At 35.2% G+C, this 22644-nt stretch overlaps 1 protein-coding gene and 1 long non-coding RNA gene across 2 annotated transcripts; both read left to right on the top strand.

Annotated features, from left to right (window-relative positions):
• The first annotated feature begins 21 nt into the window (after window positions 1–21).
• On the top strand, window positions 22–22276 carry LOC144970427 (protein SGT1 homolog). Its single transcript, XM_078910056.1, has 12 exons — window positions 22–106; window positions 869–917; window positions 1702–1792; window positions 2156–2225; window positions 3063–3133; window positions 4481–4531; window positions 4853–4913; window positions 5818–5914; window positions 13012–13116; window positions 13763–13859; window positions 15222–15415; window positions 19524–22276. The coding sequence occupies exons 1-12, from the start codon at window positions 87–89 to the stop codon at window positions 19629–19631; spliced, it is 1014 nt and encodes a 337-aa protein (XP_078766182.1). The 5' UTR covers window positions 22–86; the 3' UTR covers window positions 19632–22276.
• Window positions 15628–18937, top strand: LOC144970428 (uncharacterized). Its single transcript, XR_013644950.1, has 3 exons — window positions 15628–16356; window positions 17233–17344; window positions 17811–18937. It is a non-coding gene; the product is annotated as an uncharacterized LOC144970428 (long non-coding RNA).
• Window positions 22277–22644: the final 368 nt, after the last annotated feature.

A 22644-nucleotide genomic window follows, 5' to 3' on the forward strand; every position in this document is an offset into this window, starting at 1 on the left:
TTCACTCCTCTTTCCTCACCAGTGTAAACAGGAAATGTTGGAACATAAAAAACAAGAATTCCTAAACAGAAACTTCAAGATTGACAATGGCGACAGAAATCTGCAAGTGAGTTCTGATTTATATTATAAAAGCGTATGAATTATCGTGTGCATTCAAAATTGATATTTGATCAATCATTATTTTCATGTGTCCTCAATAAATGTTACTCTTGTAACAAGCAGTTGCAGGCTACGTTAGTAGTAGAGATTTGTCATTTGTTGATTTTGTCTGGAAACTTCTTCGCTTGCCACTGCCACAATTAAAATACAAATGAAGACGCACAGATGAATGCATTAGCAAATATTAATCGCCGTTGCTACCAAACTATTTTAAAGATTAATTATATTTCTCCAAACAAATCACATGTTATAAGCTTTACAAAAATCATGCTTGTTGTAAACCAGTCTTCTGTCATTCTCAAACGTGTGTCGTCAGTTGAGCATGTGTGCATTTATTAACTTAAGCCGGTCCCCGTTCATTTCTTTTATTCATATCATTAACTGTATTTTGAATCATAGAGTGGAGAGGGTATCTATTTGTTGCATTTTAATACGTAAAATCCCTTCGTTATTCTAAACTAACCCGAAACATCGACTATCATTATGATTATCATTTGTCTTTAAAATCAATTTTAATCTTTTATACACAAAAATGAATATTTTTAGAAAGAATAATCATACATTTGATCCCGTGAATTTCAGGAATTTTTTTCTCATTAGCTATCCTAACTTTGTTGTTGCCACCATGAAATGAATTATAACTACCGTTGCCATTGCAAAAGCAAAATTAAATCATCTTTTACTTTTACTTTCATAATTTTTTTTTCAGTAAAGCCAATGAAGAGTATGTTGAAGAAAATTACCAGAAAGCAATTGATGTAAGTAAATGCACTACTGAAGAGTGTTTTAAATGGACAGGGGGCCACAACCATCTGAGATTTATATATATATATATATATATATATATATATATATATATATATATATATATATATATATATATATTATATTTATAATATATATATATATTATATATATATATATATATATATTGAGTCGTGTTTGATATATATATGGTACGAAAAGTGCTCAACGTGTAGCAATGGAGCGAATTATTATTTTAATATTTACCACAATGTTTGAGACAGTCTACATTAATGTTTCTTCAGTCCTTCATTTGACATTTTTAAAAAGAATCTGTAAACAGAACTTTTTTTCCATGCCTTTTACTTTTAGTTAGTTGTATATTTTAATTTGTGCATTGATCAACTGTTGATTGTAACTGGGTTTTTTTAAGGTTCTTTTTTTTTTCATAGTGCCCTGAGCAACTTTAAGTGGAAGTGTGCCCTTTATAAATGCTTCATTATTATTATTATTATTATTATTATTATTATTATTATTATTATTATTATTATTATTATTATTATTATTATTATTATTATTATAATACATCACACTTTGAATTTTAAGACTTGATCGTCTAAAGTGTCTCAATTTTTTATTAAGAATTTTTTGTTGGGAAGAAAGAAAATGAGTGAAACAATTCGACTTTCTCTATCAGAATGAATTTTTGAAATTAGAACCACATTTAAAGGGTCACATCTTAAATCATGATTTTAATAGTTACACTGTAACACTGCCTATTATTTCTTCATCCTTAAGCTCTATACTGAGGCTCTTGCATTAGAAAATACCAGGGATGATATCTACTGTTTTCGTGCCCAAGCAAAACTTTCATTGGGAAAGTCGTCAAGTGAGTTTGGTTTTTAGTGATTAATTAATTAATTTTTTGTTTTTTTTTTAAATGTTTTTTTTGTTGTTGTAATGAAGCTATGTTGAAGATGGTGAAGTTTTAAACGAAGAATAAAGATTACGGTCCAAGTCAGGACTTGAAACTAGCATACATCAATGACAATACACTCGTTTTGATCCATTCTATTTCCATCTTTCAGAAATGTTTTTCTTAATTCAGTTATTTGTTGTTAATTTATTATGAATATTGATTTCCAATTAACAAAAACAATTTATTAAAAAAATGCTTTTATTAATATCCTGTGCATCAATATAATTAATAATCATGAACAATTATGACCGAATTTTGTGTTTTTGACCTCAGGTGCAATCAAAGATTATGATGAGGCCATCAAATTAAACAAGAACAACCAAAAGGCTTACATTAAAAAAGGGTATGGATTTATATATATTCTTTAAATTCATCTATCCCTTGTTGTAAATAATGTAATTAAAATTACCTCTTTTTATATTTTTAAATATAAAATGTTTAGTCTGTCTACTCTGATCAAATCAACCAGAACATTTGGATTAATTTGGAATCTGATTTAATTGAAAATGATTTAAATTGATGAGCAATATGATAGTACAATATCCTCTTTTTGTGCTTAAAATGCTTTACAGGGATTCTGAAGCCAACTGCAATGCTTAATATGAATATGTTACCCGGGATGCTTTGACCTGTAGGCTGATATTGCAATTTTTTTTTTTCATCAAAGGTGTGCTACAGGAGTGGTACTCCTTTTACACCTGAGCTCTGACAGAATGTGAGTAAAGAGCCTTCTCTACAGGTCAGAAGCCTTGTGCAATACAAAACAACAAAGCATCACATAGTGATTATCCAAAGCATGTATAACACAGACACATAAACCAATCCCATATGATGACATATTTTTTCTTCATTTTCTTGTCATTAAGTCGCAACTATGTGCATCAAAGATAATCGCGACTGTGAGTGTGACGAGAACAAATGGGCGTGCTTAAGCCTTTATTTTGATTTTATCTATTTCTCTTAGACAAATTGATGATGATATATGAATTAAAACTGGCATTTGTCTCACCAACGTGGGAAAGAAAGTTGTGTCTCTTTTCGCGTGTTCAAAAAGTTCCGACAATTTTTTGACCAACCATTTACAGGCCTGTGTTGTGATGATGCATTTTGTTGAAATTATTAAGGAAGCAGAATCACCCAGGGACCATCTGTTCTTATTTTTCTGTATGTTTATCTACAGGTCTATTCTATTTAAAATGGGAGAGGTGCTACAAGCTCAATGTGTGTTCCAAGAAGGACAAAAACATTGTGGTGAGTTTTAACAATCTCGTACTTAACTTACTCTGAATTAATGATGGGCTACTGGCTGAATTCTAACCTTTCGGTATTTTGGCCATGACAAAGAAACCAGAGGTCTTCTGTACTTGTTGGCAACTGCAAAGAGACTTTGAACTCTCTAGTTGTTACTGTTGCTGATGCAATTGAAGCTTATAATTAGAAATTCTCTTTACCGGAACAGCACACCTGCCTACTTTTATGGATCATCTGTAATTGAAATTTAGTGACAATGGCAGACTTCTTAGTTCAGTTCCACGCTCATGATATCTAAGCCGAATTGCTAACTAGTAATGGTGGCATCAACAACAAGGTTTATTTAACTTATAAAAGGTCATATGTAGCTTTTTTTAAACTAAATTTTACCATTTATTACTCATGAATTTTGTGTTGGATACTGATTTTGAAATATCCAAGTAGGCATGTATGGAACAACCATTTAGTTAGAACTATCCATCTGTGATAGAATTTTTTTTTTCCACATGCGGGTGACACTGCTTAAGTTGATCTCCAATGGACATATACTAAAAATTGACTTCATTGAAATATTTTAGTCAGATGGTCATTGAATTTGTTTTTTTTTTTTAGCTTATATTAAAGTCCAACCCCTCCCCTATCTTTTTGTCTAACAGACTAACCACAATCCCATTATTTGGTGGGAATAGTCATATAATCTTAACACACATAACAAGTATTATTGCAGAAGCCGCATTGTTTTTAAATACTTTCTCAAAATTTCCTCTCTTGCACTTAAGAAATACAAAACATGAGTGTTTATACAGTGCAATATCCACTAAACATGTTCAAAGTGCTGTACAAGGGGTCCCTAGCCAATAGCAACAAGGAGTCCCTAGCCAATAGTAATTCATAACATGCAGGATGAAACGGTGCCTGTGAGGCAATATTACATTTTTTCGTACAAAGCAACGCTGTTAACGGCCAGGCACTCATTTTACACCTGAGTATGGTGAGAAAATGTGAGTAAAGACCTTTTTAAAGGACTCAGCTATGTGCCGCTCAGAGTGGGACCCATACCATGGACCCTGAAGGCGAGTGTCATACCTCTAGACCATATAGCCGCAGTGTTAGTTCGTGCCTTGAAATGTTTTTTTTTACTTTAAAGATCTCAATGCTTATTTTTTATCATGAGTTTTTTGTGCAATATATCCACTGTACTGTTTGTTAATACTGGACGACTGTCTGTTAAAAACAGAATTATTAGAGAATCAATTTTAGAATCTATTTACGTTAAACTAATTTTAAGGTTTTATTTTTATTGGTTCACTTGATAAATTTATTCTCTCTTTCTCCCAAAATGATTAGGCGACAAGGAGTTTGAAGACTGGCTTGGGAAGGTAGAGTCCAGGTTGAAAGGTTTGTATAATAGATTGACATACACTTTGAAATGCCTATCCCTGGTTATGCTGGGTATGCTACGATGCTATTTTTAAAAAAGTAAACAGATCATTTTCTAATTTTGGTGACCAATGAGCTCATTTGTGTATTCATTACAATATATCAGCAAAGAAGCAAGAGTGATAAGATTGTTGTTTTTTAAAAAATACATTTTCTATTATTGTATTCTTGCAATTCTTTACTCTCATTTCAGTTGATTGTTTTCATTGGCCAATTTTGACTTTTCATTACTTTTAGTTTGACCTCTGTTTTTTTTGTTTAAAAAAAAATTATTCTCAGAGCTCGGAATTGGCCAGCCTACACACGCTCCCACTGAACCATCACAAGTCCCACCTATTAAGTATGTAACAGAAGTCTTGTTGATAAAAATTAACTCTTGTCATTAATTTCTTTTTAAACCTTGAGCCAGGACTATAATTGTACTGTGAATTCTCTTACCTACAAGCAGGTTAGATGGAGAATGGCGCTTTATAAATATTATTTATTTATTTAATTACAGGGAAGATCTTTTTTTTTTTTTTTTTCTACTTGAAAATTATTCCTTTGAATGTCAGGACAGTAATTTTGGTAGGCATTGTAAGTTTTGTAGTCTTATGATCATGGGTGCCAGTTTTCCGGTTCATGCCGGAATTCCGGTTTCACGATATCTCTAAGTCAAATACCTCCGGTTTCAGTGGTTTGAGTAAAATAACCTAATAGCATCAGTAAAAATTCGAAAACGTGATTCAGCCACCTTTTTCAGTGTGTGGAGGTAGATTCGTGAAACCGGAACTCTCTTTGCTGTGTAATAATTTAATAATGGTATAAAAACGGTGATGAAATAAGAGTAAATTTTAGGCCGCATTTTCAGTAGGAACCTTTTCAGGTTTGGCAAAGTGTCGAGATTTTAGTTTCAGGTTTCAGCACTTCTTCCTGCTGGCACCCATGCTTATGATTAAAAAAAATAATTTAAGATAGTATACAGACTCATTAGCCAATCAATGTAATGGTAAACATTTCTGTCCCAGGGCCACATTTACTGTCTTTATCATTTGTCATTATTCTGGAATGACTCATTTGGTTTTGTCCAGAACCAACCTGGAGCCTTTTTGTCATGAGAGGAGACAGCAGATTTTAGAATTTTTATTTTTATTTTTTTTCTTGTTATTTTCTGTTCTACTAAATGGTATGGCTTACAAAAGTGTTTTAAGAGTTGAAGAACTCTTTTTTTTAAAAAGTCTTGATGGTAACGATCTTTATTCCAGACACAACTGGTATCAAACACACACTCATGTCATCGTTACGGTGATGGTGAAAAATGTCAAGAAAGAGGAACTCAACCTAGACGCAGAAGATAGATCTGTAAGTTGGTTGGTTGTTTTATTTACTTTTCATCATAGAATATGTGTGGCTCGGTGCCAAGGTGGTGTGGTTTCTCATCTCGTCTCAAAAGTCAAGCAATGTTAAGTGTCGTCAGTGGTTGAATGGGCGAAAGTGATCACAGAAAAAGTCTGGTCCCGGTGTTGTGTCCTTTGGTAAGGTACTCTACATATGTCAACCCAGTTGACTCAGATGAGAATGAGAACCTGGCTATAGGCAGTGACGGGTATTCCAAGAGTGTTCATTTAAAAAGTAAGCCCAACATGATTCCATATGGGGAAATATATGAAACATTGTGAAACATATGGAGCATGGTAAATCTGTGGTAATACGTTATATAAAGGTTCATATTTATTTATGCTATATGAAATATTTATTAGATGTCTCCATCAGTGATAATAATCATAATTGAACATTATCCATGATGTGGACCCTTGGATTTTGTTGTCTTCTCTGTCCAAGGTCTCAATAGCTCAGTTGATAGAGATCTGGGTTCAGAGGCAAGGGAACCGGTGTTAGTTCCGGGTGTAGATAGGTTTATTGTGACCCATCCATCCATTTAGGAGTGCTTAGGTAGCTGTTTCTGCTAGACCTGACAGAAAGTTCTGTGTAAATAGACTAGCGTCCCATCCAAGTGGTAGCAAGCAATTGTTTAATGCCATAGAAACTGAGTTAACTCTGACTCTGTGGGCCTTTAGGGCATTTTTCTTTTTATACCTGGCAGTATGGTCTATGGAAATTTCTACCCTTTTTCTGGACTACAGTGAAACTTTACTTTATCATCACCCCCCACCCCTTCTCCCCAACACTGATGAACATGCAATATGCTAGATCAATTAACTATGTGGTCTAGTGGTATGACACCCCACTTCGGATCTGAAGGTCCAGGGATTGAGTCCTGCTCTGAACAGGTTCTCTACTTCCATTAACAGCATTGTCTCTGTTGAAAAAAAAAGTACTATCCCCTAACATGTTTCATGTCTCATCCTACATGTTTAAGTATTTAAGCTAGGTGCCTTCTGTAAAGCACTTTTGAGCATGTTTAGTTGACATTGCGCTATATAAATGCTCTTTTTTTTGGGGGGGGGGGGGTTAATTCACTGACTGCCATGACCGACACGTCTCGGTTTTTTTCATTCTAAGCCTGACTGCCAAGACCGAACCCCCTCGGTTTCATACTTTGCTATTTATTATCTGTATTCACCTAACAGTATCGGCCGTGGCAGTTTGCCGACGTCGTAGTTCGCGACTTTCGCTTTGTTTTCATACCAAACATGATCGGGTACTATGTACTGTTGACATTTTTTACTAGCACGAATAGTACTCGATAAACTGACTTCTTTTCCATGATTTTCAACCATGGCAGAAAGAACAAGAAGAAACGTATTTGATGCTTTTCAAGCCCCAAATCCTTATATTTCTAGTAGCGAAGATGATTTTGATGAGCCAGACATGTGTTTAAGTAATGATAATGACAGTGACTTTGTTTCTGAGCATTCTAGTAGTGGTAAAAAGAGACAACGAAGGGTCGTAAGTAGCAGTTCTAGTACTAGTAGTACAAGCGATTCTGATTCAGACTTGGACATTCCAGGTCCATCAACTTCTAATTCTAGAAAGAGAAGGAGACCAAATGCCTCTCATGGCTCTACATCAATCAATCCTTTATCTAATTCACCTGATGATGGTGGTGATAACCCCACTGCTGACTCTGATAATGAGGAAATACAGGAACTTGTCCGAGATGCAGCCGGCTGGCTCGAAGGGTTTGCTGGTTTACCTGATATTCCTGAATTCAATGGCAATCCTGGACTTACATTTCCCATTGATGATGATATTACTCCAATAGACATTTATAACAAAATCATAACAAAGGATTTGATCAAACATTTCAAAGCCCAAACCAACCGATTTGCTCAGCAGAGCATTGCTGCCAAAACCAATCTTGCACCGAATAGTCGTCTCGCGAAGTGGAAGACAGCTTCTGTACATGACATTGAAGGTTTTCTTCTTCTATTTTTACATATGTCAGTTGTCCATAAACATGTTATAGATGAATATTGGTCTACCAGAGAGATTCTTCATTCACCGTTCGCCAAAAATATTATGTCGCGTAACCGTTTTCAAGCTTTGTTGATGATGATTCATGTAAATGACAACGCCAACTATGTGCTTCCGACAGAGCCAGGGCATGATCCACTTTTTAAAATTAGGCCATTTTATGAGCATTTACAAAGAACATTTACAGCTTTATGTCATCATCATCATTGCCTTTTTCACCCTGGGTCAGGGTATAGGCCACAGACAAACAGTTTCCATCCTTCTCTATCCTGAGCCAACTTTTTTATCTCATTCCAGGTCTTACCACTTCTCTGTATATCAGCTTCTTTAATTCTTCTCCATGTTCCTCGTGGCCTTCCCCTTGATCTTCTGCCCTGAGGGTTCCAGTCCAATACTTTCTTTGTTATAGTTGAGTCATTCTTTCTAAGCGTGTGTCCAATCCACCTCCATCGTCTTCTTCCTATATCCTCTCCCACTGGTTTCTACTGTGTTCTTTTCCATACTTCTTCATTTTTTATTCTATCTATCCATTTTATTCTGAGTAGCTTACGCTTGCACCTGTTTACGAAAATCTGTACCCTCCTTATACATGCCTGTGATGCGTTCCAAGTTTCACATCCATACAGTAGGACAGACTTCACGTTTGAGTTGAAAAGTCTTAGCTTTAGTTGAAGGGAGATAACTTTAGTTCTCCAAACTCTGTTCAAAGATGTGAATGCAGCCTGTGCCTTTCCTATTCGTGCTTTCACCTCTGCTTCTGTGCCTCCATCCTTGTCAATTATACTTCCGAGATAGCAGAAAGTGGATCTTCGAGTTCCTGATCTTTTACCTTGATCTGCTCCCTTTGACGCGTACCTATCCTCAAGACCTTTGACTTTGCAGGGTGAATTCTTAGACCAATTGATTCCGAGAGGCTGTTTATAATTGTGGTTTTTGCTTGCATCTGGTCCTGGGTGTGGGACAAAAGAGCCAGATCATCTGCAAAATCCAGATCATCCAACTGTGTCCAGGGGGTCCACTGTATCCCATTTCTTCTCCCTTTGGAGGTTTCCTTCATTAGCCAATCAATGGCAAGGATGAACAGGAATGGTGAGAGCAAGCATCCCTGCTTGACACCAGTCTTAATTTCAAAGCTGTCAGTAAGCTGATCTTCATGTACAACCCTGCAACTTGATCCTTCATACATTTCCTTAATGAGGTTTACTATCTTTTCAGGGAGTCCATAATGTGCCAGAATTTTCCACAATGTTGCTCTGTCAATACTGTCGAAAGCCTTCTCGTAATCCAGAAAGTTGACAATAAGAGGAGAGTTCCATTCTATAGACTGTTCCACTATGACTCGCAGAGAGGCAATCTGGTCGGTGGTTGAACGGTTTTTCCGAAAACCTGCCTGTTCGTCCCGCAGTTTAGCATCTGTTGCATTCTTAATTCTCTCTAAAATAATACGGTTGAAAACCTTTCCTGGGATGGAAAGAAGAGTGATGCCTCGATAATTATTACAATTACTGAGGTCCCCTTTTTTTGGAAGCTTGATAAGATGTCCTTCCTTCCAATCCTTTGGGAATATCCCGTCATTCCAGATTCTCTCAAATAGTGGGTGCAGGGCCTCAGCATTTCTTTCCGCATCAACTTTTAGAGCCTCCGGTGGAATCTGGTCTGGTCCAGCAGCTTTCCCCCTTTTCATCTTGTTAATGGCACCCACAATCTCTGCTATCGATGGTGGATCACAGCTAATTGGTAGCTCATTCCTTGCAGGCAAAATTTCTGGCTGGTTGTCTGGTGGTGGTCTGTTCAGAAGGCAGTTGAAATGTTCCCTCCATCGTTCAGATTGAGCCTCTTTTCCAAAAATAGTTTTCCCATCTTTGTCTTTGACTGGTATCTCTGGTTTCCCATATTTTCCAGCAAGTGTCTTGGTAGTTTGATAAAGGATCCTCATGTGTCCTCCAGTCGCTGCTGCTTCTGCTTTCTCTGCAAGTCTGTTCATGAATGCTTCCTTGTCTTTCTTCACAGATCTTTTGACTTCCTTAGCTATGGCTCGATACTGCTCTTGTGCATCCAGTCTTGAAGCCCTTGTTCGGCTTGCATTCACTTGTTCCTTCCTTGTTCTCCTCTTTTCAATAAGGTCCAAGGTGGTTGGACTTATCCATTCTTTATGTTCCGATTTCTTTACCCCCAATACCTCGTGGCAAGTTGTTATGTAGACTTCCTTGATCTTTGCCCAATGTGACTCTACATCTATGTCCTCCTCGAGCTCAGTAAGAGGTTGGAATCTATTATTCAATTGTAGTTTGAATTCCTCATTCTTTTCCCCATCAAGTGCATTCACCTCGAATTTTCTTCTTGTATGTGATCTGGCCCCGTGTTTTCTGAGTCGGAGCTTAACCTTTGCCAATAGCAGGTGGTGGTCTGATCCAACATCTGCCCCTCTCCGTACTGTCACATCTTCCAATGAACGTCTGAATCTATGAGAGATACAAAAATGATCAATCTGGTTCTCTGTCACACCATCTGGTGAGACCCAAGTTGCTTTGTGGATCCTCTTATGGGGGAACACTGATCCTCCAATCACCAAACTGTTGAATGCACAGAAATTTGCAAATCTCTCACCATTATCATTCATTTCTCCCATGCCATGACGTCCCATGATACCTTCATAGCCTACGTTATCCTGTCCCACTTTTGCATTAGCATCTCCCATCAATATGTTGATGTCTTTCCTTGGCAACTTGTCAATGACTTGTTGTAGCAGACCATAAAATGTATCTTTGTCCTCATCTGTTGCATCATTTGTTGGGGCATAGATCTGTACAATGTTCATGCTGATCTTCTTACTCCGTGTTGTAAAGGACGCCATGATGATCCTTTCTCCGCATTGTTCCCATCCTCTCAGTGACTTCTGGGCAAACTTGCTTAGAATGATTCCTACTCCCTGTGTATGAATCCCGTCCCCTCTCCCTGAATATAAAATCTTCTCCCCAGACTTGAGGTGTTTCTGTCCGGATTGTATCCAGTGGGTTTCGCTTACTCCAAGTATATGCAGCCTGTATCTTCTCATCTCAGTCACAACTTGAGAGCTTTTTCCTGCTTCATACATGGTGCGAACGTTCCACGACGCAATTCGAAGCTGCTTGTTTGGCGAAGACGTCATCAGGTCAGCAGAGTCCTTTCGGCTTTGTCTGTTGTCCTTCATAAATTCTGTAATTCCAGAAACTCTTCGGTCGCCCAAGCTAAAAAAAGGATTTAGTTTGTCTGTCTGTGTTTCTGTAACGGTTTGAGTTTAACGGAAAGGGGTGTTAACCCTTTGCCAACCCCCAACCTGGAGGACCAGGTGACTCAAAGATGGGGGAATCACACACCATTAGTCGCCTTTTACGACACGCTGGCTTGGCGTTGGGCTATTCTTGACCCTCTCAGTTGAGGGACCCCGGACACCACACGGGGGGGACACCACACGGGGGACAGCTTTATGTGTTCCAGACAAAAACATTGCAATTGATGAAGCTGTGTGCGGATGGAGGGGGAAGCTGCGGTTCAAAATTTATATCAAGGACAAGCCAGTGTCGCGGGGGATCAAACTGTACATGTTGGCCGATAGTAAAAGTGCTTATGTCTACACCTTTGAGATTTATGCTGGTGAAGAAAATGTTTCGAATAAACCACATGATGTTTGTCTGCGCCTCCTTCAGCCACTTTTGGACAAAGGCTATCACCTGTACGTGGACAACTATTACTGCGCTCCCCCGCTTGCTGATGAACTTGTCGCACGGAAAACAATGATGATAGGGACGTGTAGATCCAATAGAAAGGGCTTTCCAAAGGATCTAGCAAATAGAAAGCTTGCAGTTGGAGAGGTCTGTTACAGACAAAAAAATGAGCTTGTTGCTTTGAAATGGAAAGACAAAAGAGATTTGTATATGTTGTCGACGATTCATGACCCCACCCAACAGAGTGAAACCACGACCCGCCATGGAACTAGAACAAAACCTAATGTGATTATTGATTACACTAAGAACATGTGTGCAACAGATAGAAGTGATCAACTCCATTCATATGTTCCTTTGCGCAGAAGAACTGCCAAATGGTGGAAGAAGTTGTTCCTTCACCTCTACGTACTATCCGTTGTTCAAGCTCACATTCTGTTCAATAAGGTACTGCAGACAAAAGGAAAAGTAAGGTGGAAACTACACGACTTCATTTTGAACTTGGCAGACCAACTTACAATTGAGTACAAACGTAAACAGGCAATCAAACTATGTGCCAGTACTTCTGACATTGCCACCACTTCGGCTTCACCCGTCGTAAGCTCCATGAATCGTCTTGTCGAACGACATTTCTCTGAACCGCTGCCAGCAACCAGCAAAAAGATACTTAGAAGGTCATGCAAAGTATGTACAGACAGGGCTAAGGCAGATCAGAACAGAGATCGTACATCGAGAAAACGACAAGAAACAAAGTATTGGTGCCCTGATTGTAAGGTCCCGTTGTGCGTTGACAATTCGTGTTTCAAGGATTTTCACACCAAGCAAAATTATTTGTAATTTTTTAGGGAAACATTCACCAAATCATATTTTTTTTGTTTCTTATATTATTGTTATTATGTTGTTGCTTGATTTCTGTTAAGAAAACAATTATATTATAGATATTTAGACAGTAAGACAGTCCGAGGAAGAGTTATAGTTATACCCTTTAAAAAAATTCTTGTTTTTGGCAATAAACACCCTATTTTCAAAAAAAAACATTGTAAAATCCAGAATAAAGCTACATGAAATTCAATGGCATCATTTGAAAGAACAACTAAAACAGGTTTGTTTGCTTTTTAAAGTGTTTTATTATCTTAAAAAGTGTGGTCATTATGATTTTTGGAGTAACATGCCGGAACCTCTGGCAGTCAAGGGAATTCCATTTTCGAAACCTGTGGCAGTCAGTGAGTTAAATGATAAAATTAATCATTATGTTACCAAATATTGCTTTGTTTCATGTAGTCTTTACTATTTTTTATATTTTCTATTATATGCACACAGCTTCAAGTCAGCATCACAAGAGGGGAGCAGTCAAGTAGGTTAAATCTGATATTGGCTCATCGTATTGTACCAGACCAGACCCAGTCCAAATTGTATTCAACAAAGGTAATTTATTGATGAATGTTACGCTCAGTCTTTTGGGGTTTTGCTATGTTCTCTTTTTAACTTAACTCCCTTTTGGTTTGTCGGGGGGTGGGGGGGGGGGGGGGGTGGCGAATATTGAAAAGTTAAGAATGTTTAATAGACAACTGGTACTGTATGAAATGGAAAGTGGTTGCATATAGCCTGCTGGAGCAATAAAGTAAATGTTGAGAAGCGCATTGAGCATGGTACATCCATGTAATATACGCTATATAAAAGTTCATATTTAAAGTGGGATTTGTGAATTTTGAAAAAACTTGAGTTGACAATATATAGAAATTTTTTTAACTATGGGAAAATGAATTAAATTAATTCATTCATCTTGAGGAAAATTTTTGTCTGAATGGATTATCTTGGAAAAAGACGAAGATAACCAAGGCATCTGACCTGTAAAGAAAAAATGACTATGATAATATCTTCTTTTCTTAAGTATTTGATTCACTTTGAGAAATTATGATATTTTTGTCTTTATTCCTCTTTTGTCTTATTTTTTATTTTTACATTTTTTCTTTACTTACATAGGAAAGCATAAGGTATGTGAAATCTGGTATTTGGAACACAAGTCAACTTCGAATAAGAATAAAATTTTGATTTTTTTTTTCCTGAGCAGATTGAAATCAAATTGAAAAAGTCTGAAGGAATTCAGTGGGCCAAACTGGAGGGAGCAGCTGATGAAGTGGATACTAGTGTCTTGCCTGCCTCTGCTGGTAAGTAAAAAATCCAACTTGAATCCTTTTATCGCTATGGTTGCTCTGCTGCGACAATGACAAATTTCTTGTAAAACCTAATTTTGCAGAGGAGTCAAAAAAAAAAATAGTTTCATCATTACTAAAGGTAAATAGAAATAAACACGTAAAATGTTTCAAAGGTTATTAATTTTTTTTCAAATACTAGGATATAGATTTTAAAACCATCTGTGTATTGATATAGGGGGTGTTTTTGAAGACATCTCAGTTCAATCCAATTTGGATAACGTAACTTCAGCCCTTCACTCTGGCTGGAGCATATGCGATCGATGAATCCCCTCCATCTTGTTTGGCTTCTCTCCTTGTTAAGCCCTCAGTTTTTAGATCCTCCGAGGCCGCTCTCTTTTCCTTGTTCCCTGCGGGTTCTATGTAAGAGCCTACCTGGTAATATTTGTTGCAGGCCTTCTCAGAGTGTTGCCCAGCCATTTCTGTCTCCTCCCCTTAATTTCTACCTTTATTTCTTCTCAGCCTGTTATTTCCCATAGATCTGTATTTCTAATTTTGTCATGCCATTTAATTTGCAGTATTCTTCTCATACAGTTGTTGGTGACGGTTTGGATTTAATTTGCTTTCTTATTAAAGCACCATGTTTCTGAGTACTACAGCAATACTGATTTCACATTAGTGTGGAAAAAATTTTTGTTTTTCGTCATATTTCTCTAGAACACCACATTTTGATTATGTGGGGCTTTGAAATTTTACAGCAGAGCCATGGTATGAAATGTATCAGATATTGACTTATCCTTATTAACCCCACAGTTATCTTAGAAACATCCCGACAGTTAATCCTATCAAGTACAAAATGAACTGAGTAAAGATGTACTTCTATACAGTACTATATCTTACACTATTTTTTTCCTATCAGTTTCAATGACACTTGTAAAAATGTTATCAGCCATCTGCTTTTCACTCACTCAAACCTATCTCTATGCCGCATGTGTTCCGCTCTCTGTTGTGATTATTGGTACTTTTCAAAAAAATGAAAAAAGAAATAATCAGTTGCTCAATTTAAAAGAAAATTAGTATGCACGTGATTTTACATAACTTCCACTATCATGTTTTTAAAAGAATGGCTTTAATAGTGTGCATATTATTTTTTAGAGACAAATGTGACAAATAGAAGTTTTAAAACATAGCCCCATATTACATTTCATTTGTTCAAGCAACTTAAAATGGCAATTTTGTGAAAATATGTGCATACATTTAAAAAAAAATTTTTTTCTTGAAATTCAGATTGATTTTTATTTTTTAATAAGGAAAATTCAGACTTTGTATTTGTTGTCTATGGTCGATGTTATTATATCAACTGTTTTATTATTACAGCACCTGTCAATGCAGAAGCACCTCGTTATCCAAGTTCCTCTCACTACTCTCGAGATTGGGATAAACTTGCAGCTGAAGTGACAGAGGAAGAGAAGAATGAGAAATTGGAGGGGGATGCAGCTCTCAACCAGTTTTTCCAGAAAATTTATGCAGATGCATCGGATGAAACCAAAAAAGCCATGATGAAATCCTTTGTGAGTTGACTTTGGTAGCATTGAAAAAAAAACCAAGTGAAACTTTTAAAAAGAACAAAATACTTAACACAGAAGGTTCTGGGCTCAAAACCGTTCTTCAGCCAACAATAAATTAAATTGATAATACTTCTTGTAAATTCCAAACAGACATGAGAATATTCTCTGTGCGACCAGTTGGGATAAGCATTTCAAGGTGCAAATTTTCTTAATAATAGGTATTCCAAACCGACCCTAATTCCGGTGGACAATGCCGGGTGAGCGAATGAGAATGAAAACTTTGAGATTTTAATTAATTCAGCGCCAGCTTCAATTTTATCTGAGCTGAACCAAATTGATGTCACCGTAATATTTAATATCTGCTTTATAAAATAAGATAAACGTAAGTTAAAAAAAACAATTATGCAATGTACGATTCATTGAAATAAAAAGTGAAATTTTCCGAATTACTTCAATATTTTTCCCCGAGATCGACTTTCGAAAATGACACGGCTCGCTAAAAAATTATTTTTTTTTGTCGTGCTTCAACCGATTTTCTTGCGGTTTTTTTCGTAGGAAACGGAAGAAAATTATCTACAACGGGATACCACGTTTATTTTCGTTTTTTTCTTTCTTCTGTACGTAAAGACGATGTAAAGACGAAAACTGGATTTTTCTTCATGAATACGGTGGAGATTTTGAAAAAACGTGAATCATTTCCATAAATTAATTATCCTTCTTTAATATTTTTCAAAAATTGAAAACAATGGAAAGCCCATGATAAAGTAAATTAATATTTTCTGACGTGACTTGAGCAACTAGTCCAGCGACCAACGACACGGCGGCGGCCATTGTTATGGCTGTTCCATCAGCCGATCTGCCCGTCGGGGTCGACAAGGAATTATCGGAATGTTCTTCAGCTACTAACGTATCATCAGCTGGAAAAAACACATTTATCACTATACGTAAGTATTTAAATATTCTTGTCAATTTTATTGAATGTAATGTTTTAATTTATTATTTGAAACTAAATGTAGAGGTGAAGCCGGACTGTAGTATCAGCCGGGTTGAGGTGAGAAAAACTTTCCTCCTCGACTCGACTTTTCTTTTTACTATTTAATTATTTTTATGACATCTTGGTAAATTTTATCATCTTAAAATAAAATTTTGTTTATTAAGCTATCAATTTGTCTTGTTGAGATAAAATAAATCACTCTATATTTTAAAAGTCAGCGGGGAAGAAAAATGAAGTGTTCTATTTTTAGTATCAAAACAATCTCAGAAGGGAATTCCCTTGTAAACTTGGAATGTTTTGATGTTGATATTGATAACAAAATCTGTGTCTATCATGACCTATAGTCTGAAAGCAGACTGTTTATAGTAGTAGTGTTAGGTATAACGGTTTTCTCTTACGAAATGCTTGACTTATGCTTTTTTTTAAAAATAGGGACTTTGATATCTGGCTGAAATCGTGTTTCATTTTCTCGATTCTCATTTCTCTGTGATGTGTATGTGACCGTTGACTTTCGTTTTGAGTGAAAGTGAAAGAGTCGTGCCTTAGCAAAGCTGAGATATCTCCGCTATTTATGCATGCATTTCTACAAACTACATTTCAAAATATAGGTCTTTTAATGCTCTATCAAATGGTACAGTCCAAGTTATCAAAACAGATAAAATTGAGCCTATAAAATTTACCACTCCCACACTACAGTGCCACTATCACTATCATCACTACGACTAATACCACAACAGTTAACGTAACTATGGTTCTAGAATGTGTAATGAATTAAGGCAACATCTTATTTATATGTATCTGATTAATTTGTTTTATCTTCCACCAGGTGATGCTCTCTACGCATGGAGGAGACCTGAGCTACCTGTTGTCACCCTCATGAACAAACTCTGGTTCAGTTGCATTTTCTCAAAGAGGAAGCAAATGCTAGTTGGGATACAGTAAGTTAAATAATTGTTTTGGCAGGGGCATAGACTGATTTTATAATTAGTCCAAGGTTTTTCCTGAGTTCCTGGTAGAGTGGTTAATACGTTAGACTCAAGGCGGAAAGGACCAATCAGTCGATAATGCTTTGTGTAGGTACACACAATACTAGCTAGTTATTGGCAATTGTGAGTTGGCTTACTACAACTAAATTCTGGAACGAGCACGACTTTGTTCATTCAGAATGCTACTAACAACTAGCATGTCGCAACTGTGTTAATTTCTCCCACCCCAAGGGTTTATTTTAATGTGTCTTGCGAATGGATGAATGCACACTGGTTGAAAATTATGACAATTATTGAAAGATAGACTTCTAACTTTTCGAGGTCTTTTATTTTGAGATGCATAGTGATAACCTTTCCTACAGATTTGATCATTCCATGTGTATCATAACTTTTTTCTATCTTTCTTTTTATTTTCCAGGTTTTGACATGGTTTGTAAACTTGTTTCCAAGTTCAGCCGTGACAGCTCCACAGCTTCAGTGCAGAATCCAGAAGACGTGTTCAATTTTTAAGTCGTAGTTGTGGAAGGAGTTGAAGGATAAGGAAAAACATCTAGACATAATTAATGCAATTGTCATCCAGGGTGGTTCATGTACTACAACAGAAGAGATTGATGATCTATTAGCAGAAAACAGTAATTGTAATTGAGTGCAGATTTTAAAAGCTCAGATAAGGTATAGGAAAGTTGTATTGAAAGAAAAGACATTGAGTTTGACTGGAGACTTTGCTCATTTGTATGACAGTTTAATATCATTTTTAGATGTGGAGTGGGGAGTATTCCATTTGCAATAAGAGGTAAATTTAATGTGTAGCAAGTAAATATTGATATTTCATAGATTTTTTCACCTCTGGGTGACAATTTTGAAATCGTACCTAACATGAGACATATTTGAAATTTATGATTTTTCAAAACTTTAAAAGATAGGGTTTATTCTATCGATAAAAATGTTACCATAATATGTTTAAAAAGTAATTATTTTGATGTATATGTATTCTGCTTGAAGAAACAAACAATTTGATATATGATTTATTATTATTGGCCCATATGGTCAAAAGTTATGCGTATTTAAAATACGCTTAAAAACGCAAATCCGAGAATTTTTCGGATTACGCGTCATTTTTCACTTTTTCACGACTTCCTGGTGTCATAAAATCTGTATATTAGAAACAAATTGTTTGAAAAAAATTAGATAGCATCTCTGTTACTTATATAATTGATATATGTAATTTGGACAGAGTGAAATGTATATTTACTGATATAATCCCTTTCCAATTTGCTCCGATGTCCGATTTCGGAGCGTTCTGTTCATGCTTTTGGCACTTTTGGTGATTTTTCTCAAACTTTTCGCATCTATAATTTGAAAATTGTAATGATGAACTTAACTTTAATGGCCATAATCTGTTGTCATAGCCCTGACATTTATAAAAACATGCTCAATGTCATTTCTTGTGCTCTAAATTTTTATTTACAAGCATCCTTAAATGATGAAATATTGAATCGCTGTAAATGTCGAAAAATTTTCTAAGTCCAATAAACTTTGAAACTCTATAACTTTTTTGTTTTTCAATATAATTTGATCTGGTTTTTTGCATTGTTGTTTAATTTATGAGCTCTGTACAAATCTTTTACTACCTTAGCTTTGTCTCAAACTTCAAATTTGGGTTTGGAATACCTATTAATAATTATTAATTCATCAAATAAAATTCACACACATTAATGGTTGTTTTTTACCTATCAAAATATGAAGGTCAAGGTTAAAAAGTGATCTCAGCATGCTTACATTCTGGTAAGATTTTGTAACCATAAGATAAGGAATGAAAAACAAAGAGAACAAACGACTGATATGGTATGTTATGAAAACTTGATTTGGAAATGCAGATTAAATCTCTTATTTTAAATTTTTTTCTTCACAGATTATGCTTTTCTTCATATATTGCCTAAACACTAAAAACATGAATATGATTCAAAAGAACTTCGTTTCTGGTTTGTTTGTTTTTATCAATTTTTCAAAAAAAGTAATGTTGGTCATGGATTTTGTTTTTTTTTTCTTGGCAATAGATTTTTGTAACTTTTCCACGATCCTGTGATTATATCCCTTTTTTTTCTTCTTTGTTTTTTTTTTTTTTTTGCAGTCGGAGTCAGGTGGAACAGTTTTGAGTACAAACTGGGACGAGGTTGGCAGTGCAAAAGTGGAAGTAAAACCCCCAGATGGAATGGAGTATAAGAAGTGGGAGCATTGATGCTGTATTCATCTTGGAGCAAATGGTTATGGTTGACGAGTGATTGAAAATTACTTTAGCTGTAGCTTTACAATACTGTATAATCCCGTTTAATTTCATGTATCCTATCAATTGTTACTTTAACAATTTGCTCAGCTGCTCTTCTCGTACAAAATGAAAAGAGAAAATAAGTGTAGAGAAATAATTAGCTGCCATATCAGTAAGAACATTGCACAATTATAAGGGTTGCAGTCTCATCAGTCTTGCAGGCAATGCACTATCAAGTATGATGCTTGTTGAGAGATAGTAGATAGCAGTTGCACTCTTTACCTTTCTCCTTAGTGCATTTGCCCCCTCTCCTAAACTTACTGTGTATTCTACTTCTATCCCCTATATCTGGTTTCCCTTTCCAAGTTGCTCTGTGTACTTGTTCTGGATTGGGATTTTTTCCCTTTTCTTGACGGGGTTCCTAAGCTGGGAGATAGAGAGACCATTCCTTTTTATTTTTGAGAGATAATTTTTTTTCCCTTGTAAATCATATCTCTGTTATGTTCTATTATAGTTATTAGGCTTGAATGTATTCTACATTGTAAACATTTGAGTGACATAGTGGAATCCTTGCTTGTATCTGGGTGTGACTATTAGGAAATGTCAAAATAGGAACATTGGTGGATTGCTCGTGGAATCTTCTGTTACCTTTTTGAAGCAGTCCCCTTTGTCTTTGATACTTTTAACTTCAACTCTTCCTCTATTATCTTTCTTTTTACTTGCGCTGAAACCCAATTCACTAGGTTATAAGTATCAACAACATGCACAAGGCTTCGGAACTTCCTCATTGTATTATTAGTATTTGATTTTTGTTTGTTTGTTTGTTGCTTTAGGTCTCTTCCAACACAATTGAGGTTATATGAGAGACCGCTGAAACAAAAAAAACAAGCAATCTAACAAAAATAGTACAAATGTAAATCAAAATCATAACCTAAAGATATCATAAGCTAAATTATAAATAACCAAGAACAAACAGGCAGAAGATTTACAGAAAAAAAATATCCCATGTCAAAAATACAATCACAAACCAAAGAAGCAGGATAGGCTAGTAAAGAGAAGAAGAAACGACATCACTATCAAATCGTACACCCATGCGAACATCATAGGTATATGATTCAAGGGTGATGCTCCCATCCAACCACCCGCTTAGTATTTGATTAAATGAGGGCTCTGTCATACATTAATTTTCTCTCAGTGCATAGTGTATTAAATAGAGATTATACAGTATTTTATTTTTTTTAAAAAACCCAATGTAGACATCAAAAGTTGTATTCACCAAATTATTTTGAGTCTGCCAGCATATGTCATGTTTCTTTTTGTACATCATTTCTACAGTACTATATTAGATTACTGATTACAGTTAAGTAGTGTAATTTTTTTCCTTATGAACATTTGCCTTTGTAGATTTGGAGCATTTTAAGTACTCTTCGCCGTGTGGAAATTTTTTTTTTTGAAGATTTGATTTCTTATCAATGGAAATATCTGCCACGAAACTAAATATACTTTTATTGATCCAAAACTAAAGAGACAAAGGCTTTCCCTTGAAACTAAATTAGCCCTTTTAATGGTATTTTTTCTATATTTTACAATCATATTGAAGGTTAGAAATATGAAATTTTGATATTCCTATGTCGGTAGTAATTACCACGAAAGTATATTTATAGTACTGCAGAAATTCCGTCCATGCCACTTGCTGGTTCAATAGTAATGCCCTTATTCAAACTTATTCACTTTGATTGGTTGTAAAGAATTTTTTATTTGACATTTTCTAAGCTCTTTGTGGACGACTAAATTTAATTTTTTTTTTTATTTTTTATTTTTAGCAGGTCTGAAAGAATTAGCTAGCATCTTTATTTCTAAAGGATTGTGATATTTTGATCAAATATCTTAAGCAAGTGTTTTTGTCCCAGTTTATATTTTATTTTATTTTAAAATTTGTCCATGGGATTTTCTTTTTTCTGTCGTTAGCAGCATGCTTTTTTAAGATTATATTTTCTCATTTGTCAAATCGAATTTGCCCTCTGAAAAATATTACAATCATTTTTGACGTGAAGTTTTATCAAAATTTTTGGGATATACTTTATTGTTTGATGTTGGTTTGTCTGTTACAGAGTAGCATGATTTTATTTTTCTTCTTGTGGTCCCGATTTGACCAAATCCTCATTTTTTAAAAAAACTATTAAGATATTTTTAGCAGAATGTTGGAGGAAATTCTATTAAAATTATTTTTATTTTTCTCACTTAATTTAAAGTTGGAACCACACCAAATTGCTCAAAACTTTTAAAAACGGATTTTTAGTTTATTGTAAAATAGGAAAGAAGTCTGGAACCTTAATTGATACAGATTCTTATTTTCTTATTCTAATTTGGACCATTTGCAAAGAAAATACAGATTTTATGCTCTTTGCTTGTAGCAAGTTTGTTTGATAATGCTGTGTTTATCTCTTTTGGCGAAAAGTATTGTATTACCTCATAATGTATCCTGTTATGCTACCTCTGTTTGAAATTGTCATATAGGTATGCAAACTATAATGTCCATCAATCATCTTTATTGATCGCAGTTTGTTTTATGTATTGATTAATTACATTAAAGTGTTTTGTTTTGTTTTTTTTTACAACAGAATGTGTATTAGTTTCCTCTTTTCTCTGTTTTTGTCTAAACTTTTTTTTTTTAATGTAAAAAATTGGAGGAAAAGAAAATGGGGAAACATTTACTATCAACAAATTATTCCATTAAATGAAGTGCAATCCAGGAAAATTCTAAATCTGTGATATCAATTTTAAGTTATAGTTAACACTTGGCTGGGATTTTTTTTTCTTTAGCAATTATTGATATGCTGATGATATTGATAGCTTTAGCAAGAATCACGCTATAGTCAAACAATTCATGACTGACTGACTGACATGATATTTTTAAAAAAAATGTTTTTCAGAGCCATGATTTTATCCTGGTCTGTATAGCATGAAATGGACAATAGCAATTGCT

The sequence above is a fragment of the Berghia stephanieae genome, chromosome 4 (assembly GCF_034508935.2).
Source record: "Berghia stephanieae isolate SIO BIC M18660-M18661 chromosome 4, UCSD_Bste_1.3, whole genome shotgun sequence".
Lineage (NCBI taxonomy): Eukaryota > Metazoa > Mollusca > Gastropoda > Nudibranchia > Aeolidiidae > Berghia > Berghia stephanieae.

Coding starts and splice junctions, on each gene's coding strand:
- LOC144970427 (XM_078910056.1), top strand. CDS start 87: ATGGCGACAGAAATCTGCAA. Junction 4,914..5,817: donor TCACAAGTCCCACCTATTAA/GTATGTAACAGA, acceptor TCTTTATTCCAG/ACACAACTGGTATCAAACAC. Junction 13,117..13,762: donor CCAAATTGTATTCAACAAAG/GTAATTTATTGA, acceptor TTTCCTGAGCAG/ATTGAAATCAAATTGAAAAA.